This window comes from Zonotrichia albicollis, chromosome 2 (genome assembly GCF_047830755.1).
Source record: "Zonotrichia albicollis isolate bZonAlb1 chromosome 2, bZonAlb1.hap1, whole genome shotgun sequence".
Taxonomy (NCBI): Eukaryota; Metazoa; Chordata; class Aves; order Passeriformes; family Passerellidae; genus Zonotrichia; species Zonotrichia albicollis.
In genome coordinates, this window is record NC_133820.1 from 114,256,477 (window position 1) to 114,275,400 (window position 18,924).

Sequence of the window (18,924 nt, forward strand, 5' to 3'; positions counted from 1 at the left end):
ACTGGAGAGGTTATAGCAAGATATTTGCAATGTGAAAAGGAAGGAAAAGATTGAATGAATCAAATCCACAAATTATCTTCATATTCTCTCTTTTAATTGCAAGATTAAAATTGAAAATCTATGCAATGGTGAGCAGACATGTGTTAATGTTTCTCCATATGTATTTAACTAGTATTTCTCATCATTGAATCCTTCACTTTTTCATTGGTGTAGCAGTAACAGCTTATTTAAAAACTTCTAGTTTTTCTATTAATTGATGCAAATTTGAACTTATTTGGAACAAATGTAATTTGCTATCCATTAAGTGTCCCAAAATTCTTATTTTTTTGTTATGCCAGGGCATAGTCATGTATGTGGTTATGTGGTTTCTTGTGCCTTGCCAGTGAGGATTTTATACTGTCATGTAATAGTCATCCAGAGGATTTGGTTTTGTGGTGTTTGTCATAATTTGAGAGCAGGTCAGGGTCCTCTGCAGACATCTCTGTGGTGAGCTGGTAGTGACTGCGGGCAGGTGCCAGGGCTGTAACATGAACACAGTGCTCAGGGTTCTCTGCAGTGACACCAAGGTTGAACAGCTTGAGAGAGGAAGTCTCCTTGCTTGGAGAATGTCCTTGCATTTTATGGCTGATGCAAACTGGCAGAATACAGTTACGGACCTAGTAAAGTATTTGTGCAGTGATTAAACAGGAATTCATAGTTGAGGGTCATCTGGCACTCTGTGCTCCATTCAGGAATCCTTCAGAATTGTCCTACTCTGGGCTGTCAACCTTTCTCTGCAAATAGAGAAACAATAATTTTGTGGGAAAAGGTTTTGAAATGAGCTCTAAGTTTGCGTGCATGTTTGTTTGTTCACTCATGTTTGCTGTAACAGAAACACAGATGCTGGTATTATTTGATAAATAGTAGTATCAACTGCTACAAAAATACCTCACTGTTGCACAAGAAGAGATTTCCAAAATGTGCTATTACAACTGGGTGTACTCCAGAGAGTGTCCATGTCTCTGTAGCAGTTCCCAGCTCTTACAGACTGTCTGAGCTCTCAAAGACTTGCATTTTGGACACTGTATCTATGCTTCTTGAAAGCTTTTCAAGATCCTGAGGTACAACAGATTCAAGAGGTTCTACATATTTTCACAAAATCCAATTTTATATGAAAGTCTCACAGGATTTTAAACTAGCAAAGAACTCAGAATTCAGTTACCCAGCCCTTCAAATTATGAGACAGCTCCCAAACTCTAGGTTTCCCAAATACTAGGGATTTTTAAAGACAAGTTATGTTAAAATGGTCTTTGTTCTGGACATGTGATGTTATAACTCTTCTGTGTTGCAGTTCCCTTTCATTTGGTGGACTGTTGGATTTTTTTAGCTGTCAATAGTACTTTAAATTTAGAAATTTACAGAATTCTAGATTTTTAAATTTACAGAAAAGATTGTATTCTCCAATATTTACTTTACATGCTAGGAAGTACTCTGGTTCAATTTTTACATACATATATATATGAATGCCTGGAAAGATACTCTCCTACTCATCCCCACTTAATTTTGTTGATGTGATGGGAATGTTTTGGACAGCATAGCTGGACTATTTTAAAATGGAACTGAATTAGAAAGTAAGATCCACTTTACAGGATGTAGCCCTCTATAGCCACTTGGGTTTGCGTGGCTTGGTTTTGGTTGCAAGGATGGCCACAGAGGTAGCTTCTGTGAGAAGCTGCTAGAAGCTTCCACTGTGTCCAACAGAGTCAATTCCTGGCAATTCCAAAGACATATGCTGCTGGGCTAATTGGAGATGGTGGTAAGGCCTCTTTGATAATAGATACAAAAAGAAATCATAACAAAGGTGATGGCACAGTTTAAATGACAGTCATAGGAGTGGAAATGAGAATACGTGAGGACAACTCTGCAGACACTGAGTCAGTGGATAGGGAAGGACAGGAGGTGCTCCTGTCACTGAGATTCCTCTGCAGACCATGGTGAGGACCATAGTGAAGCAGGTTGTCCCCATGGAGGTCCACCAGGGATGCAGAGATTTGCCCACAGCCCATGGAGAAGGTGCTCACACCGGAGCAGGTGGATGCCTGGAGGCGGCTGTGACCCTGTGGGAGACCCCTGGAGAGAGAAGCCCTGGCTCCCAGGCTGGAGCAGCCTGTCCTTGAGGGACTGCACCCCATGGAAGAGTGACCCACATCACAGCAGTTTTGGGAGGAATGTTGCCCATGGGAAGGACTCTGGTTGCAGCAGTTTTGGGAGGGCTGTTGCTTGTGAGATTGAGCCACGTCAGAGGAGTTCATGGAGAACTGTCTCCCATGGGAGGGATCCCCTGAAGCAGCAGAGGAACAACTGCTCTCCCTGAGCAGCAGGAGAAGCCTCAGGTGGTGAACTGACCATAAACCCCACTCCCTGTCTCCTGGTGCCACTGGGATAGGTGGCAGAGCTGGGAAAGGAGGGAAGGGTGAGGGGAAGGTGATTTTTAAGGGCTTATTTTACTTCTCATTATCCTGCTCTGATTTTGTTAGTAATAAATTCACTTTGCATCTCTAAGCTGAGCTTCAGTTGCCTGTGATGGTATTTAATGAGTGATCTCTCCCAGTCCTTATCCCAACACACGGACCTTTGGTTAAATTTTCTCCCCTCTGTCCAGCTGCAGAGGGGAGAGAGTGAGTGGGTTTTTTGAGTATCAGGCGTCTGGCTTGGGTCAGCCCATGACACCACCACTGGCCATCTGGGCCACAGAACCAGGTTGAGACCAGTATTAAGTAATTTGTTCAGCCTTGAACCTAAAGCAAGGATGTTGGGTCTGATGCACTGCTTGACCATACAAAGCCATTTCTTTTGGGCTGCTCTTTTTGCTAAATCTACACAGAGTCCTTGGCATAAAAGAAATCTTCTAACACACATTTGAGAGGTACCTGTTGGAAATGTGCAGTTGCTGTTCATTTTTGAAGTGAAACATAACTCCTTTCCTCCACAGATAATGTGCTTTGACAATAATGTTTCAGAGTTGTTTTGATTAGATCTACAGTCTCTAAATACTTGCTCCAAGAGTGCCGTGCAAATAATTTTGTTCTAAAGGCAGCATTTAGAGTTTATTTAATCCTGGGTTTAATTTGCTTCAAATAAATTGTGCATGCACTGTTACATTAATCTTCATGTAATATAACTTCCTATTTTTTTATCCCTGGATACAGAAGACAATTATGACAAGTAAACATATGAATTTAATATTAATGTGTACAAGTTCTTTATAAATGTGCTGTGTACTTTACAATAATGTGTTTCTGTTACTCATTGTCTGCCTTTTTCAGCTTAAAGTGAAGCGTATAGTTCATAGTGTTTATGTTTAAATCCTATGCACAGTAGTGACAAGCAATGACACTTGAATGTTATTCACAGCATTCTGACCTAGATAAGCCTGCTGATGTAGAGTGCAAACTAATGTAGCCAAATTCAGCCAAAAAGTTTCTGGAAGATGTGTTTTAGGCCAAAATGACTCATAAGGAGAGGAAAAAACATGAATTATTTCCCTCCTGTCTTTGCATGCATTCATCAAATCTGTGCATCCTAGCCAAAAAACTAATTTTCTTATGCCAAGAAAATAATATCTTTTATTAAAACTAAGAATCTGGTCCTTTTCCTTCATCTAAATTGGAGACAACTTTTATGAAAAGTGGAGAAGTTGACAGTGTTTTGTTTTTATTATTTGCTCTAGTTTTTGCAGGGCTTCCCCTGGCTTTTTGTCAGAATATTTGAGAGATTGGTGTAGAGAAAGGGAGGAGGGAAGAGAGAAATAAGCACAGTTTAAGGCTGCACCTGCTGTCTCTGCAGTGGGCCAGATTCAGCGCTGAGTTGTATTCAGTTCAGTGTCCCCACTGTAGTGAGGCAGAACTTAAACCCTTTTTTAATCTGTGATGAATCGAGCCAGCAGCCATGGGGAGAATAAACTTTTCTATTTTAAGTAAAAGAGCAACAGCCTTGATACAAGAGCAGTTTGGTGTCTCCATTTATTCTCTCCTTGGAGCTTATGCTGGGAGGCGCCACGAAATAAACAGGGAAAAGCCCAACAGGCCACGGGCAGAGCCAGCAGGGCTTGGTGGCCGCCTCTGTATGTGTGTGGCTACAGGAGGAGCAGTTTGAGCATCAGCAATCCTCCCGGCCCTTCCCCTCTCCAGAGACACGGACTGTGCTGTGTAGGGGCACACGTTGCTCTCCTGCCGGGGCCCAGCGGCATCGCCGAGCCCTTCCTTGAGGGCTCTGCAGAGCGCCCCGCGGCCCGGCTGGGGAGCCGGACGCGGGCCGGTGCTCTCCCCGCTGTCCTCGTCCCCGTTGTCCCCGTCCCCCTGTCCCAGGTGTCCCCCTGTCCCAGGTGTCCTCGTTGTCCCCGTCCCGCTGTCCCAGGTGTCCCCGCTGTCCCCGTCCCCCTTGTCCCCGTCCCTCTGTCCCGAGGCCGCGCCCTGGCGGCCGGCGGCGGCAGCGCCCGGGCCGGGATCCCCGGAGCTGGAACGCTGGGAAGGCCGCTAAGGAGCGAGCCCAGGTAAAGGCGCAGGGCGCAGTAAAATGGTGGCGATATTGAGAAGTAAGGAAGCATGTTAAATCTCTGAGATGGAAGCCAGAAGTGCTTGATAGAATGTGGCTGAGCAATGAGAAGCGGTAGCATAAGGGCATAGTAGTTTGTCCTGTGGCAATAATCCAAAATAAACTGAATCTGTGTCAGATATGTGATATGACATGTGGCATTTACTCCTGTACAAACCCACTATAATATAACTTGGCAAGCATCAGAGAAGTCAATCATTAGCACTTCATTGTTATCTTCTGAGGTGAGTGCTTCTGCAGATCTGTGATACAGACAGATCTCTCTTCTTCACAATAGAATTGCCAATGGCATCAACAATCGTGTTCTAAATGTATAAACAGATTTTGTATTCTATCCTAGTGTGTAGTAATAGACTCCAGACTTCACATCTGAGTTCACTAATCTGGACTGTGATCTTACATTATCTGCACAAGTCAGAACATATTGTGGAAAGAGACTGAAAGAGATCAGGAGGTGCTGACTTCTGCAAAGGAAGATTGTAATGGAGAAAGACCAAGACTCAGTACAGCATGGATTATGAAGCCCACCTTCCAAAGCAATCTGGGACAGGACTGGTGCTTAAAGTCTTTGCTCATATTTTAAGAATGTATAGAATAATTGAATTATAATTGAGAATAATTTAGACTATCTAAAATTCATTCTAATCATAGGAAAATCAATACATGCTAAGATTTATTTGATTCATGCAATTACTCTGCTAAAGGCTCATTACTGTCACATACCTTTTTGTATTTTGCCCTTTGCTTCTGCCTGTATTTCAAGTTAATCAGATTGTGCTGAGAGATATGATGGTGGGAAAGGCTGAGGCAAAAGATGTTTGGAAGGCATGTTCAGGGGAAATCCAATAACAGAGAGGCTGTAATTGTGTTAACTACCTCAAGTGGCACAAAGGTATTGATAGAAGAGAAGAATAAAGTTGTTTTCTTCACAGACAGAAGCAATGTCTTCAGAACTTAGTAATTACATAGTGCTTGAAAGGGCAGACTTTGGTTTTGCTCTAGAGACTTGATGAGGTGGGCAGATTTATTTCTGTTAAGACGTAACAATGAAGGGAAGCCTTCAGGTGAGGAACCCATTTGATGTGTTGAGTGTTTGCTTAAAGAAGCTGGTTTCTAGATAGTGTTTTAAAATATAAATTGTAGCACACATCATGTGCTGATGGAGTGCACATATTCCAAAGTGGCTCACAAAGACTGTGATGAACTGTCTGGCCAAGTAAGTGGTTGGACACTTGGGCTCAGAGGGCAGTAGGTGGTGTATCATATACTACCTAGATGGGGGGAACAAGTGGAGCACCACAGCTGGGTATCTTAGGACCTATTGGTTTGACATCTTTGACACAAATTTGGATGATCACTTGGTGCTCTTTAGGGCAGGGATGCCCTCACCACACTGGAGGAATGGGCTGACAGGGACATCATGAAATTCAACAAGCACAACTGCAAAGCGCTGTATCTGTTTGGGATTAACCCCTGCAGTGACACAGGCTGGGGACTGGCTGGTTGGGAGCAGCCTGGTGAAAAGCAGGGGGATCTTGGTGGGCAGGAGGCTGCCCAGGAGCCAGCAGTGGGTCCTGGCAGCAGGGCAGGTCAGCAGTGCCCAGGGCTGTATGAACAGGAGCATGGCCAGGAGAGTGAGGGAAGCAATTTCCCACCGTTACTTACCACATGGTGAATTACACAGCTAGGCAGCACCCAGTGTTGGTCTCTCACCACACCCCCAAATTCAGGACGGACCACAATAAACTGGAGCAAGTCTAGAGAAGGGCAAGCAAGATGGTCAGAGACTTGCTCAGGTGGGATAAGGGAACCTAACAGCAGCCCTTACAGGGTTTCCCAAGAGGTAGCCAAGAACATGGAGCCAGGCTCCTCACATTGCTGTGTGGTGGGAGTGTGAGAAAAAACAGGAATGAGCTAAAACAAGGGAGGTTTAGGCTGATTATAAGGGAAAAATGTTTTTCCCCTGTGTGGATGGTACCAGGAGCCTAGTGACACTCTGCAGAGTTCTTCCTTGGAGTCAGTCAAAACCTGATGGTTAAAAAATAATTTTAAAAGGCAAAATAAGCCCCAGATAAAATAATACAGAATCTTGGTAATAGAGAGGAGTGGCACTGTGGAAAACCTGGAATTGTGTTGGTTCTTCATGTGGCAGGTCATGATAATGTTACCAAAACTGCAGAACTGAGTGTGACACGTTACTTGCATTACGAAGGGAACAATAAGTCAATGCTTAATAGAGAAAATAAACACTTAATAGAGAAATTAAATAAATGGGATTTTGTTATTTCACTCCATGTTGTACAAAATTTTGGTGAAATACACTGCCTGTTAAAAAAGACGAGTCACTATCTGAAATGAGGTCAAATGAGTGAGTGCTGAAAGAGATTGAACTATGTAAAACATGTCACAAGAATAGGTTCTGTCCACTCCTTTTCACTAAATTTCTTCTTTTCACTTTGTTTCAGATCCCATTAATTTGGAATTCTGGAAATCAGTTTGGGATAAGGACACTAGAATGTCTTGTCTTTGTCTTTTATGCTATGAAATGAATATGTCTTACATTTGACTAATAGACTAACGTGTGAACCCTGTATTTTTGATAGCTTGAGAGCTCAAATATTTCCTTACCAAAATGAGAATGGAATATTGGAAAAAAGTAATTACAGACTTCTAGAAAGTAGAGTTACAATTTTCTTTTTTCTTCTTTTTCTTCTATAAACAGCACATCTGAAAGAATGTTCTTTGGCATCTCTTTTTCCTGAAGGTCTTTCGAGGAGATCCCATGATATTTGCAAGAGAGAGTCCAATAATTGAGTCACCCATAAGAGAATGGAAATTGTAATTAACATTTATATAGCATATTTTATGAAAAACACACTTCACAAATAATTGAAAAACATTGCTGAAATGTACAGTATCAACCAGAAATTTTCTGAGAAAAAGCAGATCAAGTGTACTGTGAGTAAGTCTTTACCCTTGGAGAGCTCCACATGGCATTATTGTGTTTTTCAAAGTGAAGACAGGATTTTGTTTGTTAATGTTATTCTTTGCACATTCTTCCTGCTTTAAATTAGAACAGCAAGGAGTTGAGGCACCTTGGCTTTTGCTTGTCAAAATAATCAGGAATGATAGGTGAATTGGGACTGAACCCAAATCTCAACAAAAGCATATTTGTATTTGGAAACAGAATGTAAAATCTTGTCTCCTGCTCTTCTTCCTCTTTTTCCTCTTTTCTTCCCATACTTTTGTTTTCGTTGTACTTGCTGGTCTGGGACCTGTTAAAAGAGGACTAGACAAGCTCTGCTTTGCCCCCAGATGTGCTGTGATACTATCTTGTTGGAATCTCCATTTTTTGTGATCTAAGCCACAGAGAACCAGTTGAGGTAATCAAGTAAACTTTTGAGTTCTTGGTTTTGTTACTTAAACATTAGTTTGGTGGTGAAAAGGAGGAGTCACTCGAGGATCAGAGGTTTTGTCTTTTCCTGTTTGATCTGCCTGAGACTTTTCATTCCTGTGCTTATCTCAATATTCTCAACTTTTATGTTAAAGGTGTAACACAAAACTGTCATTAACTGAATCTTCTTGGTTTGATATTTTCCTTCTGTGGAGCCAAAGGATGGGTAATGTACTTCCAGGCCTGTGTGAATGAGAGAAACCTGAGGAATATGCTAGGTTTAAAAACTTTGTGAATGGAAATCAGATTCTCTCTCTGTTTCAATGGAGGAGAGAACTGGATACCTGAGGAAGTAAATTGGAGGAGAAATTGGGTACCTGAACAGCATTATGGAAGTGCAGGATAGTGTTTGAAGTCCCAGCAACTCCCTTATGTTCCCTTGTTTAGTTTTGCACCGTGGTAGTCAATATCCATTGACATGGCAGGAGGATTTAGGAGAAAGGAAAGCAGAAGCTTTCCTTTAGGAGAAAGAAAAAATTTTTTTTCATTTTTCATGTAGCAGAAGTTTTCTAGGAAAGGTTAGTCCTGCAAGAAAAGAAGTGGACAAAATCAGTGATTTTCTATTTGTCATCTATGGATGGTGCAGATGAGGGGAACATATTAGAAAATGATAAGAGGATATTATAGAACTGATTCTTGTACTCTTGACATATTTAATGGAAAGTTATACTTGCATCTGCTTATACCAAAATTGTCCCTGTCAAGGCATATCCTTGATAAGACAGAAGAAAATGCATCTTGGCATGGGTTTTTGAACTCTGGGCTGGGGAGAGCTGTCTTCTACAGGGATCAGAGGGAAAGGGACCTGCACAGTCTGCCAGGGTCTCAAGGGGAAGGCTAAATATCTGTATGGAACACCTAAGCAGAGAAGACATGGTTGGATAATGCACCAAGAAGGAAGAAGTAAGATGTAAGTGGCAGCAGAGAAGCAAGTGTTTGTGAAAACAGGGATGGGACCATATTTATCTACGAGAGGGCTTGTGAGGTAGGCAAGTAATTAATATGTTTGTTTCACTAAGATTTCTCTGAGTAGAAGTTGGCCTTTGTGCATTTGTTTGGAAGGTGTTGTGTAATCTTTTGAAGGAAAGTGAGTTTGCCCTAAGACAAATAGGAGAGTCCAGTTTACACTAATACAAAGACAGCTCTGTGTGACCATGGAGCAATTTTTCCCATTATTCCTCCCAAGAGACAGTTACATCAAATGACTGATTTCTTATTTTTTAATTTTGAAGAGAAAAAATAGAATATGGTTTCGGGAACATTTTTGAAAATAGTATTTCAACTTAAAAAACAATAAGAATGACATGTTTGCTCTCTGTATCCATCTTTCTGCCATTTAGCACTCTTTTGGTGTGTTGTTTTGGGAGACCCCTGTCTAGCTGTATGGCCTTTCAAACGTCTTTTCATCTCCTTCTAATTGTACCTGTCTCATTTACCTGTGCAGAGTGTTCATATTTAAGATCTGAATCCTCTCAAAGATCCTTCAGGTAATAGTGTTTGGGGATTTTTTGGGGTCTGTCTCAAATATTGACTTTCAAGTCGCTCTTCCCGGACTTGAGTTAGTGAATAATAACAACGTTTCCTTATGTCCAAATTCAGATAGTATGATGAGTCTGGGAAACATTCCCATAGTCCAGCTGTTTTTGTTAAGCTGTGTCCTGTCCATATTGATTAGAAGAGCTTGAAATTCCTCAGGTTTGCCTCTAAGACAATGACTGCTGGTTTCTTTAGTGAAGTTCTTCTTGAATTGTGGCAAACACGGGGTCTTTTTAAGTACATGATTAATCTGATCTTTAAGAAATGTTCTCATATGTTTCAAGATATTACTTTTTTATTTTAAACTACTAGTTTCTATCCCAGGTACGAGCTCTGTGATTTTCCCTGCTTATAAACACTATGGGAGCAGAACAATGTCAGGTCCAGTCAAGTAGGGAGTGGGAGCAGACTAAGCCTACTGAAGAACTTCACATATTGTAAGCAAGAGATATGTTTAAGTTTAGTTGTTGATGATTCTTTTGGTTTGGTTTTGGTTAGATTTTTTTGTGGTTTTTTTTTTTTCCCCTTGGGGACAGTTTTCTTTGTTTGTTGGGTTGTTCCTTGTTTGGTTTTGGGGTTTTTATTTTGAGGGAGAAAGAGAGAGAGCTATCACTACTTAGTTGAATAGATTTAATCTCTTTGGAATCTTTTCCAGAGACTGAGACTAAATCTAAATTCTTCCTTTTCTTCTGCTTTACCCTTTCCTTCCCATCTTCTCACTTGTGAGTGGGACCAAATGCTGTGCTTACTTGGTTCATTGTAAACCTGGAATACAACAGCTTTTAATGGAAAAATGGAATTTCTTTTCTATCTGAAGTTATGTAAGTGGTGAGAAGATCACCCTGGAATGAGAAGTGTTGCTTTATTCCTTTCAATGTGCGTTGTACCCATTAACTCACCAGACACTTATGAAAGGGAAAATTATGAAGTATTTTTAAATTGCCAGCACTAGATACAAGTGAAAAAATGACATTTCGATTTTTCAAGTCCAGTTCTTTTGCTGAATAAATATTTACAACGTCTGTTTATAATGTCATGTCAAATTAAACTAGTATTTATTTTGCCTGGATGAAAGCCACAAGTAGCCTGAATTAACCTTAAGAAAAATGTTGAGATTGCAAAAATACTGAGGTCAATATAGCAAACAGTTCTCTGAGTACTGCAAATGCTGTTTTTGCAGTTTAAGTCCAGCTCTCTTGGATAAAACAGAGAGAGTGTTTAAGACAGTGAAAATGTCTCTCAGATCAGTTTTCCATTAACAGAAAGTTTGATATTCATGATTTTATTTTCATGAAATATAAGTAATAAAAGGGTAATGGTCTCACCCTTAGTGGTGGAAAAGAACTTGTAACAAACTCCAGAAAATTATCGCAGGGGGAGCCTGATAATATTTTTTTATGCTAATTCTGGTTTTGCAGTGGGAGTGGATGATGTCATCCTGTCTCCTCCCACTGTGTAAACTCAGCTCGTGTCAAAGTGTTGCTGCCTCTTGTCACAGAGAGAACGGTTCCCTTAAATGCAGCTGCAGTCCTTGTGTGTGGTACCTGTCAGAGCCATTCCCAGTGCGAGGTTGGGTTTGTGACCATCATGTCAAGATTTGTCTGTCTGCTTTTCTGTGGATATATTGCACTAAACCTGGGAAATACTCAGAAATTGCCAAGAGGCAAGTAGCTATGAATGACTTTCTGGGGGTTTGTTTGTTTTTCTGTTTTGGGACTTTGGGGGTTTTAAAAGCCTGTGTTTTGTTATGGAAATTTGCTTTCAACCTGTTAGAAATGATTGAGAGTAATAGACAAGATGAAAGAAGGTCAGGGAAAAGGGCAAATCCAGGTATAACAGCACCCTTAAAGCTCTTGTATAAAATAAGCTCAAAAGTTTTCATGGTATCTTTTGACTCTAATGAGAATTATCATGACTAAGTTACTGTATTTAATGATTTTATAGTGATTTGGACAGCAGTGTGCAGCTCTGTGGTTTAATATCTTAAAGACAATGTGACTTGGAGGCACCCTGTCCTGCTGGTGGAAGATTTCAGTTCCGTCTTTGAAAGAACTTGTATACTTTCCCTGTATCTCTATCCTTACAATTCAGTAGAAATTGACTAGTGTTTGTCACATTGCATGCATTTTGAGGGAGAGAAATATGACTGATTAAAATTTATACAAGCAGAAAAAGCCCTCCAAACCTGTGTGAATATTTGTTTAACCATTCCTTTCTCCCAGAGTCTGGAAGTACAGTAGATTTGCAAAGCTGGCAGTGATCTCTTCTTCTCCTTGGTTATATGACACATGTAACATTGGCATTTTAATGGTATTTTATTGCTTACTGCAGGAAGAGCAGTCATAGCATAAAATTAAAAGAATATTTCTCTATCTGGATGGTAAAACACTTTGTAGTGCCTTGGAATTAAGGCAGCAATTTCACAACTGTTTCTGTGCTGCACTTATTGCTCTCACTTTGTGGCAGTGCTTGCCTGAGTCCACTGTGCTTTGTAATGCATTTCACATCTGCATTCTCCTGCAGCCACCGACTGCAGAAGAACCTGTGATTCAGTTATGAGAGTGTTTATTAACAGATAAGCACTTTGAGGGCTTCCCAGGAGATTCGCTTTCATAGAAAGGAATAAAAGGTGTTTTGGAGAGTTGAGGTGATTTTTCATCCCCACCACTCTATAAGATACTTTTTTTCCCCCCAAATTTTGTTTTTTTTTCTTTCTTTCCTATGATGATGTTCTTTTGAAATTATCTTTCTTTTAATCTCATGTTCTGGAGCTAATGTGGAGGTTTTTTTGCATACTGCTAATAGTAGAACAGTGCGTAGTCTGCAAGTAACAGATATGCAGTTCAAGTCAAGCTAACTCTAAGAATTTAGTTTGGTCAAAAAAGGACTTAAGAGAGGATTATGTTGACCAGACAGGAATCTTGTATGTGTTGCCTAGACTGAGGGAAGGAGCTTTTCCAGTGCTTGTCTTTTTAAATGATTTCACTGGACTTTCTGCTCACTACTGTAGAATAGTGGCTCTAAGTTTATGCTAACTGTGAAATTCAGACAAAGCTTCTAATCCACTGCAAGATTAACTCTGGCATGCATTTTTTCTGTCCTAAAATAACATTGCAGAAGTGAAGTTCTGTTTGCCAAGTGCATAAAACTGCAGGTGGAAACTTCATTTCTTTTCAGTGAAATAACGTTTTTAAGATCCTCCCATTGCAGTCTAATTCTTCTGTTTGTAGCTGCCTCTCCAGTTACTATTTTCAAATAATGCATTGAAAAAGCAAATGTATTAGTACTTAGCTGCTATCCAGAAATGTTGAAAGGATTGTCTTCTACAGCACTGTCTTGTTTGATAGGGATTACAGACATTTTTTTGTAAGCAAAGCGAATGTGTGGATCTTAAAGTGTTTTAAAAATGAAAATATGTACTAGTAATATTCTGTTTTAAGAGGGCTTCTCTGCCTTGCTCTGCAAGCTTAAATTCCAGGGAACTCCTGTGCTCTTTAAGTCCCAAAGCATGTAACTGAGGTTTCAGAGTCACTCTTGCTGTCTGGGGAACAGTGGAATCAAGTTCATAACTTGAAGGAGAGCAATCTGGCCAAACTCGCCTTCTGGTGGTGCAGGTACTTGTGGGAACAGGTTATCAGAGCAAATCTTGCCCTTCTTACCAGCACTTTGCAATTCTAGTGCTTCAGTCTTCTCTCCCAGAGGTGAAACACATTGACCCCATGTCTCATGGACTGGGATTTCCTTGCACTGGTACAAGGTGGAAGGAACATCTTGCCTCCTGCAGCTGCAAAGGAACAGAGCCAGCACAGTAACTTCCAGAGCTGTTTGAGAGACATGTGCAAATGTACTGGTCGGGAGGCTGGAACACAAATTGCTCCCTTTTCCCATCATTTTTTGTAGTTTCACCTCCATATGTGTGTTTTACTAGGATGAAAAAGAAAATAATATTACTGTTCTCAAAAGTGTTTTTTTATTAATGAATTCTTTCATTGTTTTCACATCAAAGGTTAAGGTATTGTTGGAGGAATAATAATGGTAAGTGAAGACAATATAATTGGGGAAGGAAGGCTGGTGGGTCGTGTGCTTTAGTGTGAAGGCAGTGGTTTTTTTGCAGTTATGTTTGTGTTTCATTTGAGGGATCAGCTGCTAAGAAAATTCTGCAGTCAGTGCCTTTGGATGCTGAGTGAGGGATCACAGAACATGAGAATGAGAGATGGTGGTACCATTACAGATGACATTTCATCCAGTATTTCAGCAGCTGTCTGTTTAACTTTGTCTAGCCTCTAAAGTTTTCTTCTAATTAGAATTTTTCTACTTATTTTTCTCATTATGCCATTATGCCAGTGCCACCCAACATACATGATTCTAAAGTTCAACACTGCTGTGCTTTATTGATGGATAGAAACATGCTCTAATTTCTATGGTTCTGCATAACAGAAAAGTTCCTTTCTTAAAGAGCTCAGTGTTGTCTCTCTAGACAGGAATTAAGTACAGGCAAAAAGACTTCTCTTTAGAGAATGAGTTGGTAAGCAGATCATCCCAGGTCTGAGACAGAGATGAGAAAACAAAGCCACAGAATCCAGAACAAACAAGTTACAGGATGTAATCCCCAAGATTGTACTGCCCTATAAACCGTGTTTCATTGTCATCTTTCCAGTTGGAGCTGATACAATTGTTGAAGGAACAACTGAAGAATAAGTTCTTAGTGTTTGGTAAAACAGCATTTCATGTTTTTGATTTTGTCACTTGGCTTTCCAGTTACAGCACAGAGGCACATGGAAATATGGTTTTTCACTAGAATCTCTGTTTCTGATAGCTTTTGTCCATCTTCAGGTTCTGTTTTACTTTGCTAGAGCTGAAAAGAATTTGGGATTGATCCCTTCTTATAAAATTTCAGTTTTAGGAAGTTATTTACAAAAAGAGTCTCAGTGTTTTTTCTGTTTTTTATTTTTCAGGGGATTTTTTGACATGTTTCTGACCACTGTGGTTTTCCTACTATTTGAATTAGTCATCAGGTACAGTGGAATTCAGGTCCATCCTGGTTTTACTTTCCAGGACTCAGACCTATCCTACTCTGCTGTCCAGGAAGGGCTCAGTAAACCCTAATTTGGATTTCTCTTTGGGAAAGAGAATATGGACTTGACATGTCTTAGGGGACCATGTGAAAAAGCCTGATTTACAAACTCCTGTAGGGAAAACCAGATCCAAAACTTCCTTGTATCTACAGTTGTCAGCAGCGGGGTTAAGTGGGAAAAATAATTGTTTTGCACTGAGGATTTGTTTCTTTGTTTGGAAGTCCTGAATATGTTTGGTCTGATATTGTAGATAGCTACTAGCTAATATTTGTACTTAAGGTAATTATAACTGACATCTCCTTTAGAGTGAATGCTGTATTTACAGTAGACTCCCAAACTTTGACATTTGAGAAAAGGAATAGACTAATTTTATTCCTAGCTAAGTTTGCTGGCTGTGCTATGTTACGTAATGCATTTTACTAAGCTGAGCATGTGTTTTCATTTACTAGTGTCAAACAGTTAAAACAATGTGGAGTTATTGCAATGTATCACAGTTATTATATTGCAACAGCCAAACTTCAAACTTTTGTGCTGCCCTCTCCCTTCCTGCCTTTGGTAGCAGTAGGGTGGCAGGGCAAAAACTGTAAGACAGGGAAAAGTCTCCTGGAAGTTGTGGGTTTTGAGCATGCAATGAAGCTGGCATATCAAAATGTCACAAAAGGATTGAAATGACATATGGTTTATATGTTACTGTCCCCATGGTTTATAAAACATCTTTCTGGGAACTATTTTTCAAAATGCACAATGCATTAACCTTTAAAAAACATTCTTGTGAAGAAGAGCCAGTTTGAACCAAATTATTTAACTTCATTTTTTGTTGTGTCTGGAAAAAGAAGTGCAAAATTAATTTGGGTTTTTTGTGAAATATTTTTCTTATGTTTAATGACACATAAGTGACAAGTCCAACAGGAAATTTAAAAGGTATCCTTTATCTGGTGTTATAGAGTGACAAGGGTTTTCAGTCACTAGATATGTCATGGCAAATTTGCCTGATTCTTGCTGAGAGTGAAAACAGCCCATAAGAATGTAACAATTATAGCGGTTCATTTAATCAAAGTTATCACGCAGACAGTTGTGTCCTAGGCTTGCACATAAACATATCTAAACTCAGTACTGAGTGTCAGGCTTCTGAGTTCAAAGATAATCTGTAGTACCAGAATTCCATTTTTGTATTGGCACATGCAGTGGTGCAACATTGTGATGATACATATGGGTGGATTCTGCCAGAATTAAATTCCACTGCATATGAATGCCTCCAAATGATCTCACTGCTGGGTAATCTATATAACCTTCCACCTCTTCATTTTAATTTTCGAGTTCCCAAGTATCTCTTTTCAAACCTTATTTTTCAGCTCTCCTCCATATAATCTTTGGCTCTAGCTGTTCCAGAAGGACAAGCTACATAATTCACTTGAGGGGAGAGCTGTAGGCTAAATCCTGCTGCTACTGTGGGGCCAGACCTACTGTTTATGGATGTTACAGTCTGTGTATCTGTTGACTGATGAGACAGGGAATGGACAATGGGTTTGAGCCTTCTTTGGACCTTTTGGGCTCACCAGGTGTGCACTGCACACTGCATGTGGAGACAGAAACCTCTGCGTGCTCCAGGGGGAAAAGATGGCTAGCAGTGACCTGCCATAGTCAGAACTGTTCATGCAGCTCCTAGTGGATTTATTTTCCTTGGGGGAATTCAAGTGCTGACTTGAAATTGTTTGTGAGCAAGACAGATTTGTTGCTGTGGAGCATTCTTGACTGCTGCCTTTTACAGAAAACAGTTGGAGTCCTGCTTACTGCCATGGTGGATCTTGGTGAGAACAGAAACTGGTATTTGTGTTCTGGACAGCCTAAAATAGGTGCCATTAGCATAACAGCCCAGTCTACAATGTCTTCCCAAGTGAAAAGGGCAGCTGGAAATAGGCCAGATCCTACTCAGACTTGATTGACAGGCCTTAGTTCAAATGGTCTTAGTTAAAATAGTTTTTTCTACGATACAGCGTAACATGTATGTAATGCTAATTTGCATTGTGAGATACATATTTGCCTTATTGTGCTGTGAGAATGGTGCTTGTGAAGATGACTACTGGCAGCATCATGAATGCAACTATTGTGTGGGCAAGGCCTGGGCCAACTTCTCCAGTACTGCCATCCCTCAAAACGTAACAATGATGTGCCATTTTACTCTGGCTACATCAACTCTAAACCTCTTCACTTGAGCAAACCAGTATGTGTCATATCAAGGAGAAGAAAAAACAGGTAAAGTTTTGAACCACCAAGTGAATGTCTACTGTTCATGAAATCTTGATTGTAGTTATGGTCACCAAAATTGAATGCTTTTGCACTCACTGCTTCACCAAAGTGATGTGATCAGAGTGTGCAGGTATCCAGGCAAGGTTGTGGAAGGATGGTTGCATTAAGAATATCAACACAGAGTCTTCACCCATTCAGAGCTGCTGAATAAAATGCTGGTGAAGAGTTGAGGCTCTAGCTATGAAGATTGTAGACCTAAAGGCAGGGAGTAGGGAATGCTCTTCTATGAGAGGAAAACTACTTTCTTCCCAGTCTGGAGAGGAGTTTTACTGCACTTCTTCAGAGGTTGGTAGACAAAATATAACCTGTGTTCTCTAAAATGCTTTAGAGTTGTTGCTGAGGTCCATCACTTTGCAAGAATTTAGTATTATTTACAGCATCTTCTGGAAGAAAAATAAATGACAAGAGTGAATCCATAAATTTTTTTAGGCTAATTGTAGCCATGGCTCTTATATACTGTTTACCTTGAACAAAGATGTCATCAGCGCTCCATGTGAATGAATCCATTTTGATAAAATCCAGCTTAATGATGTGCATAAACCTCTGCATGTGATTTGATTTTTATTTATTTTGTGTGTGTATGGAGTGTGCTAACACTAGGGTGTCACTGCATGTACTTAAAAAGAAATTGTAATTCTATACTCTTTCTCAAGCTGAAGAGTTGATGGCAAAATGGAATCTCAAAGTATGAGGGAATAATTTTTAGGGCTATTCCAGCATTTTAATATAGTTCTAAGGTTTTGCATTATTCTTTAAATATGCTCAGGAATAGCACGATTCAATAGAGTGGGAAAAGATTCTTTTCCAATCACCTGCAGTTGTGGCACTAGTTTATGAATCTATAAATGGCCACAGAATGCTTGATATGAGTTTACATAATTAATACTTCGGGAACCTGGCCAATTTTAAAGGACTGAGAGTGTATGTGGGATAACATTATTTTTAAACTCACATTTGGAAAACACTTATTTTGTCAGCTGCTTGCAATATCTGCTTTATATTAATTATTCACTTTCATTTTTCTTTCTGTGATGGAAATGTCTGGAGTAATTTTAGAACGCATAAAATTGTGGTTGGTTCAAAAATACAAATATGTATGCTTGAAATGTCCCAGAAGATTGTTTTCTGACTCTGAAGTTAAAACATTTTCTGGCAATTTAGATTACCTCATTAGCACATTTCAAGCCTATACATGAACAAGAAAAATGCTCACTGAGAAAATGACAAGACTTTCAGACTTTATCGCTTACCACTGGTCTTTTGAAAGCTCAGTGTCAGTACAACATGGACAAACACACTGAAAACAAAGGCAGGGGTGCAATAAGTTGATAAGAAATTGAGCTTTGGGATAGAAATAATAGAAATAAAACTGCTGTGTGACCTGAACGTTTTGGCAGAGTTCCATCCTGTGGCTCATACAAACCCTGAAGTAGTTGGATTAAATGGCAGGGCAGAGTTTTTATTTATAGCACAGTGTGCAGCTTGTTTCATAGTCAGGGAAGTGGCTGCAGTCAGGCTTAAGAGCCATGAATTCCCTTGGTTTGATGGAGACCTGACTCAGGTAAAAGTGTGAGGTTTCATATTCAGCTTGAATCAATAGGTCTCCTTCTCTCATAAAGCTAATTAAGAGATATTTACTGTGTGAACATGACTATGAAATTGCTCCACAGTGACAGCTCATCATTTGCTACCTTACAGATGAGCACCAGCTTTTAGCTATGGTCTGACAAGCACCAATACTGCATCTCTTCAGCAATCCTTCCTGCTCTTTGGTTTAGTTACAAGGAACACAAGAACTGGCAATTCTAATAGAAATGTCTTCTTGCTTGTGTTGGTTATTCAGTGCTCCTTAGTAGCTAATATATCTGATGTAACTCAGTTGCTGTTATGGAGTAGGAGGTAATTTATGTCCTTTCTGAATCAAGCCTGTATAAACATAAATAAGATTTTTTTTCCCCA

The 18,924-nt window shown here is 40.0% G+C and overlaps 1 protein-coding gene across 1 annotated transcript in view; it reads left to right on the plus strand.

Moving 5' to 3' along the window:
- Positions 1–11,049: 11,049 nt before the first annotated feature.
- The window catches only part of ABI3BP (ABI family member 3 binding protein), a 137,349-nt gene continuing 129,474 nt past the window's right edge, over positions 11,050–18,924 (plus strand). The window contains exon 1 of the mRNA XM_074536084.1: positions 11,050–11,246. Within this exon, the coding sequence (XP_074392185.1) occupies positions 11,171–11,246 (76 nt within the window). The 5' untranslated portion in view covers positions 11,050–11,170. The remainder of the gene's footprint in view (positions 11,247–18,924) is intronic.